The sequence below is a fragment of the Rhipicephalus microplus genome, chromosome 3 (assembly GCF_043290135.1).
Source record: "Rhipicephalus microplus isolate Deutch F79 chromosome 3, USDA_Rmic, whole genome shotgun sequence".
Classification (NCBI taxonomy): Eukaryota; Metazoa; Arthropoda; class Arachnida; order Ixodida; family Ixodidae; genus Rhipicephalus; species Rhipicephalus microplus.
In genome coordinates, this window is record NC_134702.1 from 136621974 (window position 1) to 136647706 (window position 25733).

General features: G+C 44.7%; 1 protein-coding gene across 1 annotated transcript; it reads left to right on the forward strand.

Moving 5' to 3' along the window:
• Window positions 1-231: 231 nt before the first annotated feature.
• Window positions 232-10082, forward strand: LOC119171178 (uncharacterized). Its single transcript, XM_037422192.2, has 3 exons — window positions 232-368; window positions 1144-1238; window positions 9706-10082. Exons 1-3 carry the CDS (start codon window positions 317-319, stop codon window positions 9922-9924), a joined length of 366 nt encoding a protein of 121 aa, XP_037278089.2. The 5' UTR covers window positions 232-316; the 3' UTR covers window positions 9925-10082.
• Window positions 10083-25733: the final 15651 nt, after the last annotated feature.

Below are 25733 nucleotides of genomic sequence, written 5' to 3' on the forward strand. Positions count from 1 at the left end.
ATTGTTTCTGCAGAACTGGCTCATTTGCTTACTCACACAAACTACGTTTGTCACCGAGCACAGAATGAGAAGTTGATAATCATCCCTTTTACATTTTCCAATTTATTTGGCATATAACCTGTGTTGTAGAATTTTCAATTAGACCGAAGATCCTCTCTTTTCCATTACAAAGGCCGGGTACAAGAACACCTGTTTTTGTGCTAATCTACCCGAGAGACTATAATAGCTGGCTGAGAGTGAGGGAGTTACCAGAGGAGCAGCTGCTATTAGACGGGTGACGGTCACTCAGAGCGCAGTGCACTTTCTGTCTGCAAAAATGCGTCTGATTTTCGCCTTCCTAGTTCTCGTCACTGTGGTGGTCACAAACAGTGAGTTCGTTTATTTTTACTAAATATCTTTTGTCTTCTTAACGTCAATCTTTCTCTACAAGTAGTTCATCGAACTCTCTTTATTCATACTTCGTTCAGCTATGAAATTGTAGGACTTCTACTTTTTGTATTTTTTCTTTTGTATTGAGCTGAGAGTTAAATTTTAGCTATGAAAATCAACTGAGAAAATAAATGGAGACTGAGTGGCAAAACTTACAACTTGTCGTCATTTCTACGTTGTCTTCTGCAATGTTTATTCGCCTTTGTAGTGAGGTAATGTCATTCATAAGGAATTGAAACACTGCTTCCTTCTTGTTCCTTGACCCTGCTATATTGTAACAGTTTTTCTCTTTCATTCTCTAACCTCCACACTATGGTAGCCTAGTAGTTATGGGGCTCGAGTGCTGACCCGAAAGTCACAGTATTTAATACCAGCCGCAGCGTCCGCCATTGGTATTGTGGCGAAAATGCTTAAGGCCAGTGAACTAAATTTTAGGTGCACATTGAAAAAACACCACGTGGACGAAATTTACGAAACCATACACATCAATTACACTGATAATAATATCCTGGCGTTGCAGTGTTGAATCTCAACAATGATTAGCCATGATCTTTCTGCATCATCTGACATTCTGTAAATTCCGGGATGGCGTTGCGCCCTAAAGGATGAAGTGAGTCTTTGCAAGAAAGTGTTTTATTTCTCCTCCATCGTGAGAGGCCATATTTGAGCCGTGCAGCGTTGTTTTGTCTACACTTCTCTTTTTTGTTGTTGCAGCTTCGGCACTGCCGCCCCTTCCACCACTGATCCCGCCCGCATTGAGCGGCATAAATGACCTCATAAAGAACCCTCCTATTCCACACTGCATTAAGGCAAGTACTAACAAGCTTGTTTCGCAGGAATTCAGACATGAATGTCATCATCTTTGGTTGCGGGCAAAAAAACAATCTTGTCCTTCCCCTCTCCCCTAATGGAGAAAGCTGCAGATAAAATAAGTAATAAAATGTTTCGGGTTTTAGAGAGAATCCTACACAGGCCGTCGGCGTCACTGAGCCACAATATTTGTTGAAATTGTGCTTCAGAAGTTGAAAACGAATCGCAGCATATCCACGGACTGTGTGATGATGAGTGGCGCGAAGTGCTGGAGTGTTATATGTACTGATGCTGTATATATTTATACAGGATTTTCTACAATTCGTAAGCGGTAGCTATACGTCGCTTCTGTTTGCCCTTCAATATAACGGCGCTATGGTCGGCGAAGTGGTGGATTGGTGATGGGGCATAGTGGGATGTTTGCAAGGACGAAGGAGTGGGCAGTTTGCAAAGGTGGACCTGCATACATACTCGCCAGTTAGAGGTCACTTATCCCAGATTGCGCTATGCAGTTCACCAACTAAATTATTACCTTAACAAAGCTCGACTCAAGGCGTCACCGCTATGCATTTGGTGCAACGAAATTGAAACAATTGAACAATTCTTTTTGTTCTGCCATCGTTTTTCTTATCAAAGATAAAGATGTTTAGTAGCCCCACTACAAAGGCTAGGAATACAAGTAAATCTACCAGTAATTTTATCACTTGGCGGAACTTCATTTGGTTACTGCCACAGGGATGTATGCTCCACTGTGTTTGATTATATCAACGCAACTAAACGATTACCGTGCTAGTGAGCCCCAACCTTTTCGGCTCTTTAGTTCATAATTCGTAGTTATGTCTATCAAAAACAACAGGTATGTCTATCAAAAACCGCTTGCTCAGCAAACATATTTTGTTTTTTTTTGGTAGTATTATTTTTAAACTACTTTTTCAGATTGGCTTCATTTTCATTTTAGTTTCATTTAAGTATCCTGCCGCCCGGTTCTTGGCCCATCCCCCTCTGTGGGTGAGCGCCATCCTTAAGAAGTCATCATCATCATCATCAACTGCAGGTGGTCACGTAGAAACAAGAAATGAACATTAGGAGACAATCTATGGTTCTTTAACGAGCACCTGGATACAAGTACACGACTATCGTGCATTTCATATTGGCTACTTCTCAACAGTATTTCCTTCATGGTCGGTGAGTGGTGGATCGGTGATGAGGCGTAGTGGGACGTTTGCAACAGCGAAGTAGTCGACAGCTGGCAAAGGTGGAACTATAGGCGGTCACGTACATACATACATACATACATACATACATACATACATACATACATACATACATACATACATACATACATACATACATACATACATGCATACATACATAAATAAATACATACGTACGTACGTACGTACATACATACATACATACATACGTACGTACATACATACATACATACATACATACATACATACATACATACATACATACATACATACATACATACATACATACATACATACATACATACATACATACATACATACATACATACATACATACATACATACATACATACATACATACATACATACATACATACATACATACATACATACATACATACATACATGAGGTCGACAGACCCACGCCCCACGTCCTTAGGAGCTTCCTCCTTAAAACAATACATGAACATCGTGTAGTGAAAGGACTTTCCATAACGCACCACATATTGCCGTTCTCAAGGACAACCAATTACTAAGCGCTGAGATATATTCAACGATTAGTAGCAGCACAAGCATCGATAAAGCGAACAGCTGCGTAGGTTCGCGCGTTGTTCAATACGGACGCATAGTGGGCTGTTCGATGATTCGCAAAAGGAAAAAATGTGGTGTAGTGGGTGCTTGCAACAGGCAGTCAATGATAATTTGGAACAGCCAATGTTGCGCGCACAGTAACTTGTTTTTCAGCGATACGCTTGAGGCAGGCACCGAGAACCAAAGCCCCCTAACAGTTTTGAAGGCGGCACGCACGACTCTAAATTACGCTGTCATGATCTGTTCTTGAAAATGAAGCTCGAGTGTTTTTCAATTTTTTACAAGCCTTCAATGAATTCACAACCATTTAATAAAGAAAGATTGGCCCACAAATTACCGGTGGTACTCCCTACGTTGAGAAGGGGGTGTATTGTGTCATTAAAAATGTTTCGTTGGTTTTTATTTCATATAATAAAGCTACCCTAACGTTACGTTTCACACGCATTGAATCACTGCGTTACTGTTCAAATTTTCCAAGCGTTCCTTTATAAATATTAAAATCTCAGCTCTTTTTGTCTGCAGCGTAAATTTTATGTAAATATATAGTATGACATGCAGTTTACAAGCACTACGTTTTCCATGCCACAAAACATACCGTCCATCTCTGAATGAAACAAATAATAATAAGCGAGTTACCACGGCATTTTGATCTGATTATCAGTGAACGTGTTCACGAACACAGAAAAAAGGTTAAAGTTAGCATTGCTTTGTCTAAAAACAGATAATTCTTTAAAGACCTTGTTATTACCAATGCATGACCGCCTAAAGATTGCTTCCCAGCACGGTCGTTTGGGGATGGACTATGCATGTTGGATCCTTCAGGGCGTGGCCGCGTGACGCGGTAAGGCGCGCGTGTATGGCAGGATCTGTCCCTAGTATATTCTTCAATGAGAGACGCCCCTAAGCAAGAATTGTTGCTATATTGTAATAATGTAATATATATATATATATATATATATATATATATATATATATTGATGCTACTGATGAAAAATTCTTGCGAAAGATTGGTAGACGGGAAAGTATAAAAACATTCTTCCGCACGCACGCGGCTAGCGAAATATATGGTCCGATGTCGAAGGTCGTGGGTTACGGGACCATCTGCCGACAGAGCTACATAGGCCTTCACATATTGCAATACGAGACCGACCCACTCTCCCATGATTGGCATCCTTCATTCGCGCCCTGCTTGCGTGACAATAGTAGAACACGTAGCACAAGTGCAATGTACGTAAGCTTGGAAGCATCCGGCAGGTGCACATATGCGTGTCCCTATACGTGCCCTACTTTACCACTGATGGACCTGTACTCAGTATGCCTGGATGAAACCCGTAAACACGTCGGACACGTTGGACATGTGCCCAAGAGGAAATGATACGGCAACGCATACGCGGGTAATGACGTGAATGTGCGTAAATGTACACGCGCTGACTCTCGCGACATGTGCAAACGCAAACATCACTTTTTCCTATTGCACGCGCGCGCAACAGCAACAGATGTACACATCAAGGCCAACAACTGTCACGTCCCGCCTATCTCCTAACATTTTCGTCCAGTGGGCACACGAGCCCTTCTACAATTCTTCAGGGCAACATCACTGTGCGATCGCCTGTGAAACCTGAACTGTGCGTGTGGTGTGTGTGTTATGTGCAATGTGTACCTCCTCCTCTCTCTCTCTCTCTCTTGTTCTTTCTCCTTCTCCTATTCGTGTACGGTAGCTAACGGGACCAAGTCTAGTTACCCTCCCTACCTTTCTTACAATATTTTTCTCTCTCTCGTCCAATGAGGTGTTGCCTCATTTTTTGCCCGGTTTTGTTGTTGCGCACTGAATTTTTTTCTTTTCTTGAAGCTTGGAAGCTTTTTGATACCCGCGAACATGGTAAGGAATGCTGTAGTGGTCAATAATAACTCAGACACATTTCCTCCTATGCATGCTGATTATGAACACTGCTAGTCATGATTTCAGTGTTGGCATATCAAAGCTGTCGTTGACTCCATATCCGCGCTTGTGTCGGGGATGGCACCATCGTCATCACCAGCAATAGGTATGCTTACGTAAGCGCACATCGTTCCTTCTAGTCCGATGGTGGCGCTTTCAGATTATCCAAACAATATTGCAAATGGGCTCTGCGTACACCCACAACCTTGCCGCAGGCTTATGGTAGTGAATGCTGGTAACCATATGCACAAGCATGATTCCTCATTAGCATTAAAGACAGGCCAAGTCTCACCGCACCCACTCCCTCCCTCCCCGCCCCCCCAATCACCGTTGGCGGAGTTAGTGATAGGCCAAGCTTGGCAGTGGAGACAAAAATGCAAAGGAAGCGATGAGGTGCTTCCCCAAACCACCTGTCTTTCGTGTCCTTATATGAGGTGCAAAATAGATAGGAAGAACCTCTTGAAATGCAAAATGAGTGGCCTTTGGGCGTAGGTATTGTCCAGGAAATCCTAGCTCATGACCTTGCGATTTATAAAATGGCGGGACAGTCGCGACTAAGTAAAGGTTTGGGACGAATTTGGTGCCCCTCTTCAAATCATAGAAGAAGGGAGCCCCCCCCCCCCCCCTTCATCCGCACCACACGGGTGACAACCACTTGCATGTAGCACAAGCGTAAACACAAATCCACACACATTTCCTTGTGCTACTATCAGGTGGTCGTCAGCATAGAGTTTACTAAAACTAACTGTACAGAGGACTCTGGTTCTGTGATCGTTACCACGCTATGGGATTGATGGGCAGTACTCAAATTGGCCAAGTTTTCCTGCGGGTTTCGAATGCACTTGTCGCGCTGCTTATATCTGGGTTTTCGTTTTGTTTCGAATAAAAGAACGGACCATTGTGAACTTCGTGGTCCAATTTGAATTGGCAAGCCTAAAATGTTAAGGTCGTCAAGCGCAAGAGTTGAACATTTGCTGATTGTTGTCTCGTAACGAAGCTGCTCTAAGCTACGCGAAACCAAATGGAGCTGAAAGTACGAAGATAAGACAAACTTGTAACTACCCATAATTCCATTTTGGCTGAAGCGAACAGTGGCGAAAAGATTCTTCTAGTGTACCTATAAAAAGCTCTATGTTTCCCGACTTTGCCTTTATTTCCCTTATTGACGGTAGGTACGTAAAAATGTAATGTTAGGTCAAGTTCGCACGTATACTTTTGAAGTTGCCTGGTCTGATTACATAGCACAATCTATGACCCAGCGTTTCTATACGGCGTTTGTCACATTTCTTTTTTGTTTGTTTGTTTTTTGCGATTGCTCTACTGCTTTGCTTTGAGCCTAGTGAAACCTGCCAAGTATAAAGTGTTGAAAAATTTAAGCTGCTCTGAAGAGTATGGTGGAAGCTGATCTACACGGTATGCATCATGAACGAAAATAATGGGACCAAAGCAAGCCATACTTCCGCACAAGGCTTTCAGACTTGACCAAGTAACCATGCTGAAGATCAGAGCCAAGTGCAACCTTGGTTATGCAGGCTACCTTATATGATTCTAAGAGCACTAAATGTACAGAGTGAGTTCTTTCAGACTGATAAATTCTTCGAAAGATCACCTGACAATTATGGACTCTACGTCACTTTATTCAAAGAAAATAAAATGGTGACATTAGAAAATATTTCGCTAAAATCACCGTCATCCTCGCACAATAGCGTACAGCATTTGACTGTCCGGGCTGTGCGAGGTTTCTTCAAATCTTCAAGCCATGAACCTGCGTTCCTTTACTGGCTCAGAGTTACGAAGACTCCAGTTGACACCGTCAAAATCTGTCACTCAGTGGGTTTTTGGTGCGGGAATTTGTGAACGATGGCAACACCTACACTTTCGTGTTCCTCGAACGGTCTCTTACGACGCCCGTTGTGTCAATAGTGGTACTTCTGGTACAGTGAAGAGGAAAGTTACGTATGCGAAACTTTTTTGCAATAAATTACCTTACATACACGGTTCATGAATGGCAACATATGCAGGTTATGGCAGTTGCCATTGTTCAGACCTTGCATGTGTAGTGTGAATTAGAATTATTTGAAGCAGTTAATAAAAGACAGCTTTGTCAGCATAAATTTCTTTTAAGTGTAGTAATTATATATAGTATTTTGGCTACATTCATTTTTGACACAAGCTGCAAAAGACATCAAGCCCTCGTGGTGAGAAATATATTTCATCACCATGTAAAGTTTCAGAAAACTGCATTTTCACCGAAATATACTCTTTATGTAACAAAAGCACTTCTTTACTTAATCCAGGCTTAATACATTTGATTGCATGAACTAAAAACACGAAAAGAGTGTGGCATGCCCAGAAATACAGCCAATGAAACAGAAGAAATGAACAAGCGTGTGAAACACAGGCCAAGTAAATACTAACAGCTTGAAAACATGTACAGTTGAAAATTGAACCACGAAGTAATGTTGTACTTTTCTATTGACAATATTATGAATTATCAAGTGTCTCTCAGGTACTAGGCATGCAACAGTTCACAAGATTTTGGGACATTAGGGAATGACTCAACTCGCATTGTGCTCGTCCGAGTGTTTCCCCGAAGGCAGGGGGATGTGTGATATCTTGCATAAAGTGTGTCCTGAAGCATTGCAAATGTTGCCGTCGTAGACAATCTTGTAAAAAAAAAAAACAGATGGACCAATAACTCTCACTGCTTGCCGGAAAAGCTTTGCTGAAAAGTATCCAAAGGAAAGAAGTCCCCTTAGTTTATTACATTCATGCTACTGAATGTTTCAATTAAAACTCTGGCTCGACTTCTATTCCGTATATTTCTTTTTTTCAAAAACATAATAAAATGAAAAATAGAGATGTTGCTTTCTGAGATTTCATGAGGAGTTTTGCACTTCCGGAGCAAAGTGTAGAGTACACTCTTGTTTACATATATATATATATATATATATCCATGCCGGAGAAAAAAAGAGGTGCATGCTAGCAAATTCTTGTTTTTTTTACCATTTCTTACCGCAATCCAGAATAAGACATGAGGGCTGGTATGCGTTGGGGATGTTTTTAGTAAAGCTGCTTTTATAAAAAAGATAAATCATTCATCCTCACACTTGCTGCATTTTCTGCAAAATAGCCTAATGAAATCTTGGGCTTGATGATAAATACACTTACATGTTTAACATACGAGGCACACCAACGTGAAGAGTTCTGCTTCGTTACTGTGCATATAAAGCAAACTGTGCGATGTGCGATCCTTATTGGTGCTTCACTGCCTCAGCGCTACGCTTATAAAGCCTTAACACCTGCCTGTAAGCCACATGTCACATCGATGGTTGTTGAAAGCGTGTTAGTACTGCCTTCACAGTAGCACTGTCACTGGATATTTTGTTTATCCAGCGGCCATGACAGTAGCCTTCACAAACGCATCGAACACCTCACACCGTTGCTACTTGCCCCTAATGTCCTTCCTTATTCTTTTTTGCTTTTCATTGATTTTAGATCTATTTTTACCGCTACACACTGTGCAGAACCACACCAGTGAACGCCAGACCAACGATGTGAACGAAGCAACATAACACAGAAGCGTTAGTTCCCACTCGGTTTCCGGACTTCGCCGAGAACGCAGTGGGTGCATCATCTGATTTGATAGTCGTGACGGAAGGCTCATTTGAGGCCCGCGACCTTCACTAAACGAAGGCGCCTCAGCTCACGCATCGCAAAGCTCCGTGCGTTTCCGGTCTAGAAGACCGTCCAGCTGTGAACACAAAACACGCACACACTGTTAACACCAACGAAAGATTCGAAACTGATCTTCAGAAGACACCGAGACGGAACGGCTACGGATAATTGTCACGGGAAACGCGTGTGCGAAGGTGACATTGGTTCCGGACGCCAGGCTGGCGAGACAGTGCCAGCGGCTCCTTCTTTCTTTTTTTTTTTATTCTTGGACAGGTGGCACTGATCACCTCACCGCACCTTGCTCGTTTGGCCTGCTCGCACAGTGATCGCACTTGTCCCCTGCATACTTGAATATCTGCAGCCTGTTACGGCAAGAGGAAGGTCGCGAGAGGCAGTTGTATCAGTAAGATTTCTTCCGAAGCCCTTTGCATTCCAACGCAAGGGAAACTTATTCAAAACAATGTCTACGTCACTGGCTCCTTTAAAAACCCACGCGTTGTGGGTGCCCTCCAATGAAAAAGTACTGGTGGTTGCACTGTGGTCTTTCATCACGTGAACCTGTAGTTCTCAAGCATTGCAGCTAATTTAGTAACCTGGGCATGGTGTAGCGGCAAATACGACGCCGTGGTAGCTCACAGGTGACACCACGTGACATATTTGAATGTTTAAATACCAATAATTTCTTTTTTTATTGCACGAACTTCCACTTTGTAAACATAAAATATCGATAATTTCTTTTCATGATACAAGAGCTTCCGCTTTCTTAAGATAAATTATCGTAGCCATCACTTTCTTACCGTGAACTTTAACTGTTACATAAGTCCTATATTTTAAAAGTTTGTTCAAATGCAACGCTGCATTTTGAAGCCAAAAAATATAGAGCCAAGCTCGGGCAAACTGACGTTAGGTACATGCAGCATTGTTGTCTTTCTCTGTTTCTTGGCAACCTATCATGCGAACAAAAGCTCTGTTTCTCAAGTGCAATTGCGTAAAGATTGGGGAGCCATACTTACAGCATATTTGTTTTGTTTTTCGTAATTTCAGATATTCTTCCTGCCCCACCGATTATGCTGGTCATGGGAGAACGATCTGTCAGAAACGCTCTGTAGCGCCAGCAATTCGGATACTGCTGCTCCTGCATCGAGTGATAGCGGTGCCACTGGCTCCCAGTCTACGACTGGAAACAATGAATCGCCTCAAAGCCCGTCTCCTGGAAGCACGATACTAGGATCCGCTGGCAAAAGCTTGTTATCTGGAAAGTAGAAGACGCTCCCTATGTAGCAAGAAAGCAAGAAGAGGCATCCACCCCATTCCCGGGCTTCTGTTCTGAGTGATACCATTGCGATATGAAAAAGGACGCTAATATACAGACTACTCACATTCTCCTGGTCAATAAACTTAATAGAACCTAATAGAACAAACCGCCGTGCACCTGCGTGTTTTACTTGAAGTTTTGTCGAATGGCGATAGTCTTCTCTTTGAGAGAGAGAATAAAATTTTTATTTGATGTACAGTGCGGGAAGGTCACTGAATAGAATTCTGGAAGCGCTTCGTCAGACATGACCGTCATGTGGTGGTATTCTTGAAAAACAGAAATATCTCTAGAACACAGAGTCACAGATAGGTGACCGTACCGTTTGTTTTAGCAAAGCATAGGGAATATCCGTCTTTTCGAGCGCAGCATCGCATTGTCAGCGCAGCGTAAAACAGCGCGGTCTTTAGACTTGGGTATCTATGCATTTTCTAGTATTAAAAAAAAACAGCCAGTTAGTCAACATATCTTCATTCGAGTTCTAAGGAACTACGAAGCCGTAGTGGTGGGCCGCACCCACGTTGGGGCCCAAGGAATATGGTCCTCCACCCGCTCTCTTCATGGAGGTCACCGCTTTTGAAGACTACCTCCCAGTCATCTAAAGTAGGCATTTTCTATCGCCGAACAATGCCAGAGCATGTGAAATAAGAAGCAACACTTTTGATGGCACTCAGGGCAGTGTAGATCGATGCCGGAGAAAAGCGACTAAACCTTTTTCTCGACGAGAAATATCCCTTTTTGTAACATTCTAACAGTGGATGGTTGAGGTCTACTCGGCTTTGCGTTCAGGATCAGGAATTTCTAGCACCCAAGCTGTTAGTGTTGCCCTATATCGTAAGACAGCAATGGGTCGGAGTTATGCTCTCAACCCGGATTGTCAAGCGTATCGGGACCATCGCGGAATCTCAGACCTCACGTTGGTCATTCGGGTTGGGTTCGCTGGGATGTACAGCCGTCAGCCCCTTTAACATGAATGCTTCGATGCGTGGCGAGGGCTAGTTTGATTGATGCCAGCCGCGAAGTGCTGGGTGCTTTTGCCTAGATAGTACCTCAGTAGTCTTGGATAGTACGTCGGCATATTTGGTTAGCATCTTAACAACAGAACCCAAACGTAGGTGGTGTCAGCGTCAATCAAACTGCTGCAGGACACGCGGTAGAGCATTCGTGTTAAAGGTGCTGAGCGCTGTACATTGATTCCCATGTAAGCTGGGAATCATGTGATAGTGTCAACGGGATCAGATGGTGGTTGCTTCAGTATTGCATTTGAGACTAGAAAATGAAGCCTGATGGCTGATATCGAGTCAGTGTCGTTCAAAGCTAGCACGATGGCAATTGGGTCGGCAAACCACCACCTTGACATGTCTTTACGAAGCTGCAATAAGTGCCTTCCTATGTGGATCAGTTACAAAAGCTACCCCGGAATATGTGTGCCCATACGGCGCAGCATCTACGTATGTGGTTATATCAAGGCTTTTGTGCGCAAAGTGTTGAGAGAGAGGGCTGTTCCCCTGCGTCTGGCCACATTATATAGAGGGTTCACATTCCTTACGAAAGGGCTAACCTTAAAGGTCTCCCTAATGACATGAGAAAGCATGGTTGACATTCTCATCGATGACCATGGAGCGCCAGTCCTCCGGACTTCAAGATTTTTCTACCTGCCTTCGAAGACGAGAGGCGTCTTTTTCGCGCAGTTCTCTGTGCTTCGATTACATCATTGAGAGTGTTGTGTACACCTAGTGGGTAGTTGAAAGGGCTTCTTTGAGGTAGTGCTAACAGAAATTCCTAATATTCACTTGAAGGTTTTCATTATCAGCGCATCCAATTCGGCTTCATTCAAGCAGAACCATTTTAGTGGCCATACAATGTAGTTTGAGTGGTTCACGAAGAACGCATGATACAAACTCAGAGTATTGCTCTCAGTAAGGTCGCGCCTGCAATTTCAGATTCTTGTGATTAATCTGAGCATGTGATCCGTCTGTACCTTCACGAGGGCAACAGTGTGGTTGTCGTTTCTTTTTGCATTACGTATTCAATCTAGAAACCTGATATAGTCGGCTCAATCAACAGTCGGCAATGGCACGTTGAACAGAACTAACTGCTCGATGCTATTGATTTGTGCTGGATAGGTTGCTGATACCATACCGAGAAGCTCTGCATCAAAAGGCGGGCACAAGCGCAAGCGGACTGCGCCATGCCCGCCTACGACAGTGGTCAGCGCAAGCAGCATTGTGACGTCACCTGCTACCGAAGCTAAAACTAGAGCCCTTCATCGGATCTACCGTGCAATCAGTGGTAACTCATTGAACAAGCAACTAAATGTTCCTGTTGATTTTGTGCTGCATATAGGTTGGTCATACCATACCAAGAAGCTCCTGAAGAAAACGCGGGTACAAGCGCAAGAGGACTGTGCCATACACGACTATGATAGTGCTTAGCACCAGCAGAATCGTGAGGTCACCTAATACTGAAGCTACAAAAAGAGCCACTCATTGGATGTGCCGTCCAGTCAGTGGTAGCACGTTGAACAAGCAACTGAATGTTCCATGCTATTGATTTTTGCTGCATAGATGATTGCACCTCTACATAAATCGTCACCACTCCTGGTCTAACACTACTTCTTTTTTATTGGTTTTGCCACTGCCGACAGAATGTTTCTCTTCTTTTCTTTGCTCGTCATGCCTACAACTACCAATATTATGACGGCCATTTAAGATTTCAAGCGTAAAATGTGCACTGAAATCGGAACAATGACTCGGAGCATAACATTTTGTTCCGAGAATGGCTGATTATTTCGAAAGCATTCTAAAAGAGGGGCGGACTTTGACTGCGGAGGTCAAGATGACAAGAGGGTACTGTGCTGCTTTGATGCAGAAAAACAAGGACCTAGCTGTAAGGGTTACTGAAGCTGAAAGCAAAATTATTGGAACTAGAACAATACAGCAGGCTTCATAACGTAGAAATAAAGGGCTTACCGCTCGCTTCTAGGGACAGGAGCTATGAAATGGCCTTGCAAATTTTGGTTACCATCAAAGTTTTTCTCGACCTAGTGCACATTGACATCGCCTATACCGCCAAAACAAAAAGAGTAGCCATGCTCGCGTAATTGTCAAGTTCATGGCCCGAACAAAACGAAATCTTTCTCTTGAGGCAGCAAGGAAGGCTGACCGGTCGACTATTGATACTGGCTTCGCGGGGCCCGAACAATGGATCTATGTTAATGAGCAGTAGAGGCCACACAACAATTGTTCGATAGCTGCGCCAAGAAGGCGTTTAAATGCCTTCTTGGCGCAGCTTTCAAAATGAGAAGGAAAATGTTTTGGAAGTGTGTGCGGACAAAGAATGACAGCGTAGTGGCACGCAAAATAGATACCTTCGATGTTACCCCTAGTTCACACTAAAGCATCCGCGTTTTACAGCGGCCGGAATTCACCTGCCGCCAAAACGCAGCATCGTTCGCACTGGACGCGCCCCGCGCCGCCGAATATGCCATGTACCACGGGGCCGACGCGAGATATATGAGCTGTTACCCAGTTGCTGTCATGAATCGCAAACGCCACTGCAATATACGGGGGTATAGACTTCGTCGATTCTTGTACACCGGCAGCAAGAAGAAGCAGTACTGCTTACTTTGCTGGCAAGTCGCTCTCTTGTAATGCACGAAAAGCAGAAAAAACCGCCGACGCCAGTGGCGTTGGTGGGTTTGTCTTGCTCTGCAAGAGCGTGACAAGCTCGGTCACACCAAAGATAAGCTCAGTCATCGCTTTCACGAAATAGGAACGTGAAGTAGTACAGAGTGGGTTAAGCTACCGTTGATTACAATGTTCAGTTATGGGCACCGCACCATGACAAGTAAGTAGGGCTTGGCCACCACTTTTCAAAATTTCTTCACTAGTCTTCCTATCGGTCCGCGGTGACTGATTCAGCCGCAGACGCCGCAAAAACTACAGGTTTTCCCGCTCACTTTAATCCAAGTGCCAGCCTAAATAATCTGCACGCCATTGAAATAATCTGAACGCCGAGCTATTTCATCCATGTGCCAAACATTTAATCCAAGCGCCAACATATTTAATCCAAGCGCCAACTAACTCAGGCCGCGTGCCATTGAATTTAATCCAAGTGCCACCGTGTTTAATCCAATTGCCAATGACTTTAATTCAGGTGCCAGTCAGTTTAATCGACGCACAAAAACCAGAATACGGGGTGTAAAAACGGCAGTGCAATTGAAATGCAATTCCTACAGTATAAAAGACAATAGTCGGAAGGTAGAATCAATCATTATTATTTGTATTCGCTGATAGTATTCTTGAAAAAAATTACTGCCATGGTTCGCTTAAGCCATGTTTGGAGGGCCTATACTTTGCTATGCGCAAGCTTGTATCATGAGTGCTTGGCTCAGGTGAAATAAACTTAATGAAAACGAAAAAAAATGCAGGAACATATTACTGAATAATTTACAGTGCAATAAAATTCAGTATCCGTCACTGAAGCTCATAATTGGCTTTGGTACTCCCTACAGCATTACATGACCAGGAGAGGTCATGTAATGCGAACGACAAACTATGTTTATTGGAGTACCGGAACGCATACTAAGAGATTAAAAGCATGGTCGTGGGCAGTAATGGGTCAAAGACACCTACATAATCAAGAAATTAGGAAGCCGTCGCGCGGCACGCACAGTGAAATAGACATAATTCCAATATTTTTTTTTCTTATAGTGAACATAAAACGTAAACTGATCATTCTTATGTGGCAATAGAAGTTTTATTTTACATTATTGTATGCTCTTATTCTTTTATTTAAACAAAGTTAAATGTCTCCAATGATACGAACACTACTGATTGTTCATTTAGCTTGTTAGTTTTGTGACGTATTTGACGAATGCGATGAAACGAACACAGAGGAAACAAAATGATAATAACACGCAACTGGCCTTGGGCCTAGCTTTCTTTTTTTTTGAGTACGTGCTTTTTTTTGCGTGGCATTATGCCTCTCATCGCACATTGGAAGCTTGCGGATTCAGCGCAATCACTAAATTATTTGTTCTGTCCCCCCCCCCCCTCTATCTCTACACACACACACACGCACGCACACACACCCACACCCATACACACACACACACACACACACACACACACACACACACACACACACACACACACACACATATATATATATATATATATATATATATATATATATATATATATATATATATATATATATATATATATATATATATATATATATATATGTGTGTGTGTGTGTGTGTGTGTGTGTGTGTGTGTGTGTGTGTACACATACATGCATATACATATACAGGAAAACAAGAGTGATTACTACTAATTATTCTAGAAATGCAACATAGGCACAGGTTAGTGTATTTATTAAAACAGAACTGTCTCATAGGGCTCGGAGACGGATGTTCACAAGTCATCTTCACGCAAAGCGGCAGGCACGAAAGAGAAATTGCGCCGATCAAAGGCCGCGCAGTCCACGCGCTGTATTTGTTGCAAGAAGTGGCGAGCCGCATCCAGCAGCAAAGAACGCCTGTGCTCCTTTTTCGTGATGCCTTGCGGTGTCACTAAAACTAAATTACGACGTTCGCTCAGGTAGGCCTTCACGTGTGACTTGAATTTTGAGAAGGCTTCTTCTATAGTGTTAAAGAAAGGACTGTACGCTGACAGGCGCTTAATAGAGTGCATGGAGTTAGCCAAAGCCGCCTGTTCTGCTCGAGCGTGAGCAGGTGCATTATCAAAAAGGAATACAGCTTTGGTATTTGGCTCATCACGTTCAACGCGGGCCGAAACATCACTGAGGAAGTCATTAAAAACAACCCAATGAACTTTGTTCACCACAGTCCAGTGGATAGCTTCATTTGCGGACATGCATGCTATAATGTTCCAGTTCACTCCCTTTGTCGTTGTGGTCATGTGCACAGCTGGTTGTCCTTTAGCTGCCCTGCCGAAGTTCCTGGAACACCAGATATCAAAGTTAGTCTCATCCAAATAGGAGCGGCAAACACGCGGTCCATCAGACTGCAGCCATTGGGCGTACAGCATGCGGCTGTGCTTGATATCGTCACGGTTGCGATCTGTGGGTCTCTGCGTCACTAGCTTCATCGAGTAGCAGTGGGCATCCAGCAAGCTATCGACTGCGTTTGCACTGATTGTTACTCCTGAAATTTCTTTCTCCAAGGCCTTCTTTATTTGCTTCAATGTAAATGTACAGTTTTCGTCGACAATTCGTCTCAATGTACTCACGACGTCATCTCCAAACTTCCTTTTTGAACCCCCACCATGCTTTGATGTTTCTCTGTCGGTGGCGGCAATCGATCTTGCTGTTTTAATGTTGATGGCTAGAGCGTCGGCCAGTTGCTTTAAGTCACCGCCACGCCTGTAAACGTCCACAATCCTAGCCCTGTCGACCACCGATACTCTGCTGTTTTTTCGACAAGGTTCGTCGGGGTTCTTAAAGTGTGGTCCTCGTTTGCGTCCAGCCATGACTTCAAGCAAAGCTCTCTCTTCGTCTGCAAATGTTCCCGTATGAAAACACACGTTTCAAGTACACACGCTTCAGCTACACTAAGCGTCGTCTGTTACATGAAAACCGGAGTATCTACTTTGATGCTTTTATAACAACTTATTTCCACATGTACCCGAATAAATGCAAGTTTGGTATTTTTAAGTGGTTATTTCTGATTTCAAGAACGAATGGATATCATCTGTCGGTCCCTGTTCTCCCTGGGCTGAGCAGACAACTGCGGTAGCCTCAGCGCATAAGTAGCCAAATGCCGTCTGCTCAGCAGACGACACAAATCTATGCATATTCGATGGTGTAGATGGTTAACCGGAATGAAGCAGTAGCAATGCAATAAAGACTAACATGGACTCTATGGGCAAATACATTTAAGTACCCATACATGCAATTACTACTGACTGTTTTTTTTTATTTTGAAGCTATGACACCACAATGTTAAGGGGAAGTCACACAGCGCACTTCATTTCATAAGCGCTACCCTGTATAGCCGAGGGAAAAGTTCTTGCTGTGACGCCATGTTTACGTTATTCTGACATTTATACTATATATAGTGGCTAACTGTGCGTTTCTAGCGCATGGATTAAACTGACTGGCACCTGAATTAAAGTCATTGGCAATCGGATTAAGCACGGTGGCACTTGGATTAAACACAATGGCACGCGGCCTGAGTGAGTTGGCGCTTGGATTAAATATGTTGGCGCTTGGATTAAATGTTTGGCAATGGAATAAATAGCTCGGCGCTCAGATTATTTTAACGGCGTGCAGATTATTTATGCTGGCACTTCGATTAAAGTGAGCGGGAAAACCTGTAGTCTAAGATCAATCGGCCCGGACAGGACCCTTTCGGCGAATCTCGCCGCCGCCGAATCAAACTTGGCGCACGTTCGGCGGCCGGAATGCTCAGTGTAAACGCGCCCTTATTTGGAACAACCACCAAGCCAATTTGTTAAAACTGACGTAGTTCGGCCTCACTACAAGCCATTTAAGACTTGCTTGTCTTTTTAACACCTCTGGGAAATCATCTGGCTACCCACCTCTTCTCCCACTCTCTCAGCTTTATTCATAGTCTAGCGCAGAGAAAATCAAAACGATGACGGTAACAAAATCCAACATGCAATCTCCTGTGACCAAAATTCATCAATTGACTAACCTTTTGGTGGGTTTTACAAATCCGTTTGACGTCATTTGTTTAACCGAAACCTGATATCATCACGATAAATTTCTGCGCATGCCTGGTTCTCATTCTTTTTACGCTAACCACATAACGAAACGTGGGGCAGGTGTTGCCCTGCTGCTGAAAACAAGTATATCTGTGAACTGTTACGTGAACACAGCGTTTGTAGCGCGGATGTTGAAATTGTGACCGTTCTGTCGGCCTGCTAAACATTTTCTGTGGTGTATGGCCCACCTCAGGCATATCTATCCACATTTTACCACGAAAGTGTTTTATGCCAGGATCCACCATGGCTACTTCTGTCGCGGAAGTGACGTTGGAAACATATACTTAGAGATTGCAAAAAAAAAATAAGAAGGCAAGCGCTTGTCGCCAGGCATTGAACCAACAACTGCAGGATTCTCTGCACGCCGCGCTAGGCCCTACGCAACAAAACGTGTGTTTTTTGGTGCGATAAACACAAGCTCATTTATACGCACCACACTCCATTTGGCAGCCCTCACACATTTAAAACTTTGGCGCATTTTTATTATGAGTAGCGAGATGGCGCGACGGTGTCGTGTTCGACGTGCTCTCAAGGTCACCACCTCCGCGAAGCGCCGCCCCCACGGTCATACGGAGCGTGGTCTCTCCTTCGCGCGCGTTTAGATGACTTGTAATTTGGGAGAGGACGAACATCACTTCGCAAGCTGCCACGACTGCGTTTACGAAAACACCGCGCTCCTGACACACGACACAAAAAGAATTAGGGCACTTCTTGGTCCGCGCTCCTCTTGTGTATGGTATTTTCGTGCATGCTTTCTGCTTGAGATGTGCGCAGCAAGTTTCGAGCTGCTCGCTGTTCCTAACGTGACTTTGCATTTATTGCTGTTGCTGAAACAATGCACAATAAACGCTCAAGTACCTTTGTCAAGGTCCCGCTATGGTGGGCTAGTGGCTGAGGTACTCGGCTGCTGACCCGCAGGTCGCGGGATCAAATCCTGGCTCTGGCGGCTGCATTTTCGATGGATGCTAAAATGCTGTAGGCCCGTGTGCTCAGATTTGGGTGCACGGTAAAGAACCCCAGGTGGTCGAAATTTCCGGAGCCCTCCACTCCGGCGTCTCTAATATTCATATGGTGGTTTTGGGACGTTAAACCCCACAAATCAATCAAATCAATTACCTTTGTAAACACACGTTTCACTCTCGTGTAACACCGATTTCTATACACCGGGATCTACCTTGGTTTTTTCAATTTTTTGATCGCAAAATATTTTGCTGCATAGAAACATTTGCTGCATAGATATTTTGCTGCTGCACAGAAACATTTTGCTGCATAGCTGAAGACTTCAACATAGATATAGACACTATCAGTCCAACCAGTGCCTCCTCTATTTTTTCTGATTTCAATGGGAGGCGACCGTCGGTGCTAGTGCGGAGCTCGCCGCCAGGCGCCGCAACTGGAGCAGAGATTTCTAAAAGTTAATTCGAGCGTGAACACACGACACAATCACTCACATAAGCACACACCCTGGCATCAAACCCACACAGCGCTCACTCTCAACTGATTTATTCATAGCTCAAGGGCTCGAATATATACATGACACATGTGCGCACTAACACCATAGAAGGCCGACAGCTTATATTATCAATACATACAGTTAATCAATGTCAGAGCATCAAAGCGATAAACTGGAATTCGCTTGGTGACAATGATGGCGAAGGAGTGCTTACACAGTGATATTTATTTTTTTTCTATAAAAAAGGCCTCTAACACTTTACGTGAAGCTTTTGTTGCGCTTCTGCCTAGAATCTTCATCTCTGAGAATCGTGTGTCACAACACTCGAGATGACATTCGCAACCAAGTGCGCATACTTGTCATCTCGTTGTTTCTTTTTTTTTTTTGGGGGGGGGGGGGGCTTGTTTCCTTAACCGGTCAATAATACTTCGTTCGGTTTGGCCAATGTTCACTTTTCCGCAGGATAAGGGTATGGAGTACAAGACCCCCATGGAACACTTAACAAAGGCCCTCTTATGCTTCTGCTCGCAGCCACACTTTTTGCTATCGCACACACGTTGGCACAGCCTTGCGATTTTTTCAAGCGCGGAAAACACCACAGGTACGCCGTGCCTGCCCGTGACTTTCTTGAAGTTCTGCGAGAATTTATAGCTATAAGACACAACTTGTGGCCTAATCCTCAAGGGCTGGGTAGCAGTCATCGCTTCCCATGTTCCACGTTTAAACTTCTGCAGAAATGATCCAGCAACGGCCGTAATGACCGGTCGAGGGAACCCAGCAGCCGATAAGCGGCTCACCTGATTTAGGAAATTAAGGTTCATGCTGTGTGGGTACGACCTCTTCAGCGCTGACTCCAAGCAAAGAGACGCGATGTTTGAGTAGGCAGAATCGTTCGGCAACAACTCCTTCTCAACACGAGGATGATAAGACCAGCAAAAATGCTCATCGTGCCACGTGAGGCTTAAGTCTAAAAACTGAAGACAAGCTTCTTGTGGCAATTCAACAGTGAAGAAAAGCTCTCGTCCTAGTCTTTTAAAAACTTTCAAAATAAAATCAGGAGTTGTAAGGTCTACCTGGTCATCTAAAAGAATTAAAAAATCGTCAACGTACCTAGAAACCTTTAACCCCCCTCCCCCCCTTCTTCAAAAGCATTCTCGAAATCCCTATCTGCATCGAATATATACATATATATATATATATATATATATATATATATATATATATATATATATATATATATATTGAGATAATGAGAAATAACCAGCCGTGAGCAGGAATCGAACCTACGACCTTCGAATAACGCGTTCGATGCTCTCACCACTGAGCTACCACAGCGGCCTTCCCTCCATCCACTTTTTTGGGTTTATATGGGAATTTAGAAGTAGGAGTGACAGTCAGCGCCATCTATAAACCAAACAACGAGTGCGAAAACACTCTTATACGCATGTTTGGCGTCACGTAGCACGTGAACTTATTATGAGCGGGCAGCTGATTAATTGTCCCTCTTTATACAACCTAAACACACCAAGTCTGCCAGTACGAGACCCTCGTTCAATGCAATAAGGGAAAGAAGTGTATACCTAAGGGCTCGTTTTTCCGTGTTTTAACACAATAATAATGAGATATAACAGACAGTAATGCCAAGGAATGTACAGGAAAGTTATTAGAACCAATGGAATGTAAATAAGAAGAAAGAAACGTGGATTAAAAAATAACGAGCCGTGAGCAGGAATTGAACCTACGACCTTCGAATAACGCGTTCGTTGCTCTAACCACTGAGCTACCACAGCGGCCTTCCCTCCATCCACTTTTTTGGGTTTATATGGGAATTTAGAAGTAGGAGTGACAGTCAGTGCCATCTATAAGCCAAACAACGAGTGTGAAAACACTCTTGTGCGCATGTTTGGCGTCACGTAGCACGTGAACTTATTATGAGCGGGCAGCTGATTAATTGGCCCTCTTTATACAACCTAAACACACCAAATCTGCCAGTACGAGGCCCTCGTTCAATGAAATAAAGGAAAGAAGTGTATACGTAAGGGCTCGTTTTTCCGTGTTTTAACACAATATTAATGAGATATAACAGACAGTAATGCCAAGGAATGTACAGGGGAAGTTACTAGAACCAATGGAATGTTAATAAGAAGAAAGAAAAGTGGATGAAAAAATAACCAGCCGTGAGCAGGAATCGAACCTACGACCTTCGAATAACGCGTTCGATGCTCTAACCACTGAGCTACCACAGCGGCCTTCCGTCCATCCACTTTTTTGAGTTTAATGGGAATTTAGAAGAAGGAGTCAGTGGTCTTGGAACATAAGTCCGAATGATACTCTTCCGAGAATCACTCACTCAAAGTCTAGCGTTGTTCTCGTTCCGCTGCCCCCGAAGTTTCTCTTCCAGGAAACCTCGCGTCTTCAATTGGCAGCTCTCCAGGCTACAAACTTCTTCGCCGGAAACACGTCGGCTTCACACACGCAGCTGTTGCCGCGCGTCTTCGCTCGATAGCGGTAGGCACACACTCTTGCCTGTAGCTCGAGTCTTCACCCCTCAGGTAGAAATCCTCTTCTCCTCCTTTGTCACTGAGGACAAAAGGCTTCGCCCACAAGGCGGAACACCCTACGCACTCTGGCGCATACTTGTTTCTTCTCCTGCTTTGTCATTACGGACAAAATCTTCACCGACAGACGCGGCGGAATAACATATGCACTTCGGCGTTAACTTGCTTGATCTCCCATCCTGATCTCCCATCTCTGCTGCTCGGTTAAATACCTTCCGCGCGAGATTCCAGAAAGTTCTCATCCTTTCGTCGGCGCGATACGCAGTGAAGGCTGGGGAAAGGGCGAGACCGAAGGCGGATGACGCAACCCTGCATCACCACGCCCATTTCCATCGAGAACGTTCCATGGCTTGCTCGGGGGCCGATGAGAGGTGGTTCGTCGGCGAACACACGCTTCCGAAGGGGGAGGGATGCGCGCCCGGGGAGTCTTTGGATGCTTGTTTTATTTTTTTTATCGTTGACCTCGAGGCATCCATCCGGCATTTCGTCGCGAGAATGGGGCGGCGCGCCCTTTTTGAGCGCTCGTTTTGTGACACTGCCCCCCACTTTAAGAATATTATCTCATAATATTCAAAACCACACGAACGAGCGCCAACAGTCACCACACACTTAAAGACTGTAACATAGTCCGTTGCTCATGGCACGTCACATTCACAATAGATCACTCAATACAAATGTACATTGCAATTCAATCTCACAACACATGAAATATAACCACAGGTACATGAGTTCAACACTCCATCCCATATTCCAAACAATACAATTGTACAAACTTCTCTCATTACAACAATGGCACAATACTATACATCACATCACCATAACAAACATTTTGACTCGCTCGACATACAGTTGTGACACACGATACAATCACATTAACTTAACATATTACACTCAGCACTATTAAACTCATTCCGATGCGACCTCAACACCTATCCCGTGTACTTCGAGCTGCGCTTGCGTCCTTTCTTGAGGTGCTCGCTCGACCTCTTGTTTTTCCTCGTTCTTTTTCGGCGAGCCCTTTCCATCGACGGTATCTGAGGTGGCGTCTCAGCCATCGTTGTCACTCCGACACCGTTAACGGGTCATAACGTTCAACGGTTCCTGTCTGTTTATTTACCAGCTTGTTCATGTCATGGCATTGGGCCTGGCTGGCCGATGCCGTCACCTTTACACTATCAGTCGGTTGAGGTCGTGCCGACGTAAGTCCAGCTGCCCAGCACATAACTCATTCAATACGATCATGTTCTCATTCACTGTCTCTTGCGCCCGGGCTTCACCTTGGGCTCGAGTGAAATCCTTCACGCGATTGTTCTCTGCTGTATCTCGCGGTCCCTGTGTCGGCGGGGGCTCCATCTTCGGGTCTTACCCCAAACATTCTGGATCATTCGGCCCTCGCGCCCCGTCGATGTTTCCTATGACGAGGTCGTACAGGGGGGGGGGGGGGTCGTCATGCATAGAGCAGTAACCTTCCCGCTGAAGTACGGGGTTTCAACCTCAATTTCTGCTTCGGGAAGCATCCGAACCGCACTGTCAATTAGGCTAACTGGTTTCGTTTTGCTTGTCAACTTACTTTCCCGTACCAAATTTCTCCGCACGATAACAGTGGAGCTACCTGTATCCCTTAACACCGTAACCTTCTTGCCCGCAACTTTTCCAGGCAGCGTTGGCATTCTCTTCGTAACACCGGTTGCCTGTTTTGTCATTACAGCCCCCACAATAGGAAGTTTCTCCCCATTTTTCAACTCTACGAATCAGTCGGTGACGGCATTATCATCGGATTTCGGTGCTGCTAGCACACAGAATACCTGGTGAGTTAGACTCGCTCCGTTACGACATGCGTCTGCTTTGTGCCCAGTCTGACCACACTTGAAACATTTTACTGCCATAGGGCTCGTAAAGATCGTTCGACAGTTTTTCGCGCGATGACCCACTCGGTTGCACAGAAAACATCGCGGAATGCTCTCTGGTGCACGCTTCTTTTCTTCGGGAGCCGATTTCTTCAAGTCTTCAGGACACTCCTTCTTGACCTTGGCCAAATTAGTTCCACCTTGCGCTTCCAAGAATTGATCAGCTAATTCAAGCATGTCTTCAAGTGACTGAGCCTTCGTCTTTTTCAAGTACAGCGACAGACTTGGGTGGCAACTGGTAAGAAATTGCTCTCTAATTAGGAGCTCTCTAAGCTCATCGTACTGCTGCGCTGTCCCTGAAAGTTCAATCTATCTGTCGAAATTATGGCAAAGTCGGGCGGCATACTGCGTAGCCGTCTCACCATCAGCTGGCTTTCCTGTCCGAAATCTGTCCCGGAATCCTTCCACAGTAATTCTAAATCACTTCAGCAAAGCAGATTTCACCTTTGCATAGTTGGCTGCATCGGTCGGCGTCAGCCTGCCGTACACACTGAGCGCTTCACCACTCAAGCAAGTACTCAAAGCAGTTGCCCATAGTTATAATCGTCTCAAATCTGTGAAGGTACGCGTCAACGTCGTCCTTCCTTTCATCAAACGCTACGAGCAGCTTGCTTGGGTTCAAGCGGAAGCCATGATCTTCCCGTTCGCTGCTTTCAACTCTAGCTTGGACGGGAGTTTGACTTCGCTGTTGCAAACGGAGCCACTCGAGTTCCATCTCGTGCTGCCACTGCCGTTCCCTTTCAGCCATCTCCGCTTCTCTTTCTTTTTTTAGCTGTCGCTCCCTCGCTTCTCTTTCTTCTCTCGCCCTTTCGGCTGCCAACTTCTCTTTCTGCAGCTTGAACATCAATTGCTGCTCTCTTTCTTCATTAACCCTCTCAGCTGCCAACCTCTCTCGTTCCCACTCAGCTGCTTTTTCTTCCTTGGCCCTCTCAGCTGCCAACCTCTCTCTCTCCACCGCCTCTCTCTCCTTCTGGCTTACCCACTTCCGTAGTTCGGCGCCAGAAAGACCCATCTTCTCACCAAGAGCTACTAACTTTTCGAGATTCATTTTGTCTCGCAAATGAAGTCTTGCCGCGTGTGAAAAGTATCTGCCTAAATCAGTCTATCGGAACACTCCCCTGCACTCGTTAACGAGAACACTGAGCAACACACGAAATCGTTTCGATAGCAGTATCAACAACTCGAGGCTCTTTCTCAACACTTTGGACACACTGTGCACAAAAAAGGTCCTTGTCGCGAACGCCAGATGAATTGTCACAGGTCCCGTTAATTAGGGAGGCGATCACCGGGATAATTCCAAGCCCGAACCGCACCACGAAAGCGTGTACAATTTAGAAGTGGTCCTATTTGGCGCGCCAGCGGACGCCGGCTGTGGCCCGAAGAACAAGTCAGAGCCGAGAGTTGATAAACAAAACAAAAATTATATTCTCAATTACGGCAGATCGAATTGATACACAAGTATGCACACTCGACAATAGTTGAATACAATATGACACCAATCAAACAACGTACTATACAGTACAATCAGCCACACTCGAAACAACGGACACAGACAACAATACGCACTAGAATGCAGTCGCATGCATCGAACAACCGAGACACTTAAAGACTAAAGATTTAGAAAACTTATTCATTCCAAAGGTCTTGGAACAAAAGTCCGAATGATACTCTTCCGAGAATCACTCACTCAAAGTCCAGCGTTGTTGTCGTTCCGCTGCCCCCGAAGCTTCTCTTCCAGGAAACCTCGCGTCTTCAATTGGCCGCTCTCCAGGCTCCAAACTTCTTCGCCGAAAACACGTCGGCTTCACGCACGCAGCCGTTGCCACGCGTCTTCGCTCGATAGCGGTAGACACACACTCTTGCCTGTCGCTCGAGTCTTCACCCCTCAGGTGGAAATCCTCTTCTCCTCCTTTGTCACTGAGGACAAAAGGCTTCGCCCACAGGGCGGAACACCCTACGCCCTCTGCCGCATACTTTCTTCTTCTCCTGCTTTGTCACTTCGGACAAAACCTTCACCGCCAGACGCTGCGGAATAACCTACGCACTCCGGCGTGAACTTTCTTCTTCTTTTGATCTCCCATCTCT

Coding starts and splice junctions, on each gene's coding strand:
- LOC119171178 (XM_037422192.2), top strand. CDS start 317: ATGCGTCTGATTTTCGCCTTCCTAGTTCTCGTCACTGTGGTGGTCACA. Junction 369..1,143: donor CACTGTGGTGGTCACAAACA/GTGAGTTCGTTT, acceptor TTGTTGTTGCAG/CTTCGGCACTGCCGCCCCTT. Junction 1,239..9,705: donor CTATTCCACACTGCATTAAG/GCAAGTACTAAC, acceptor TCGTAATTTCAG/ATATTCTTCCTGCCCCACCG.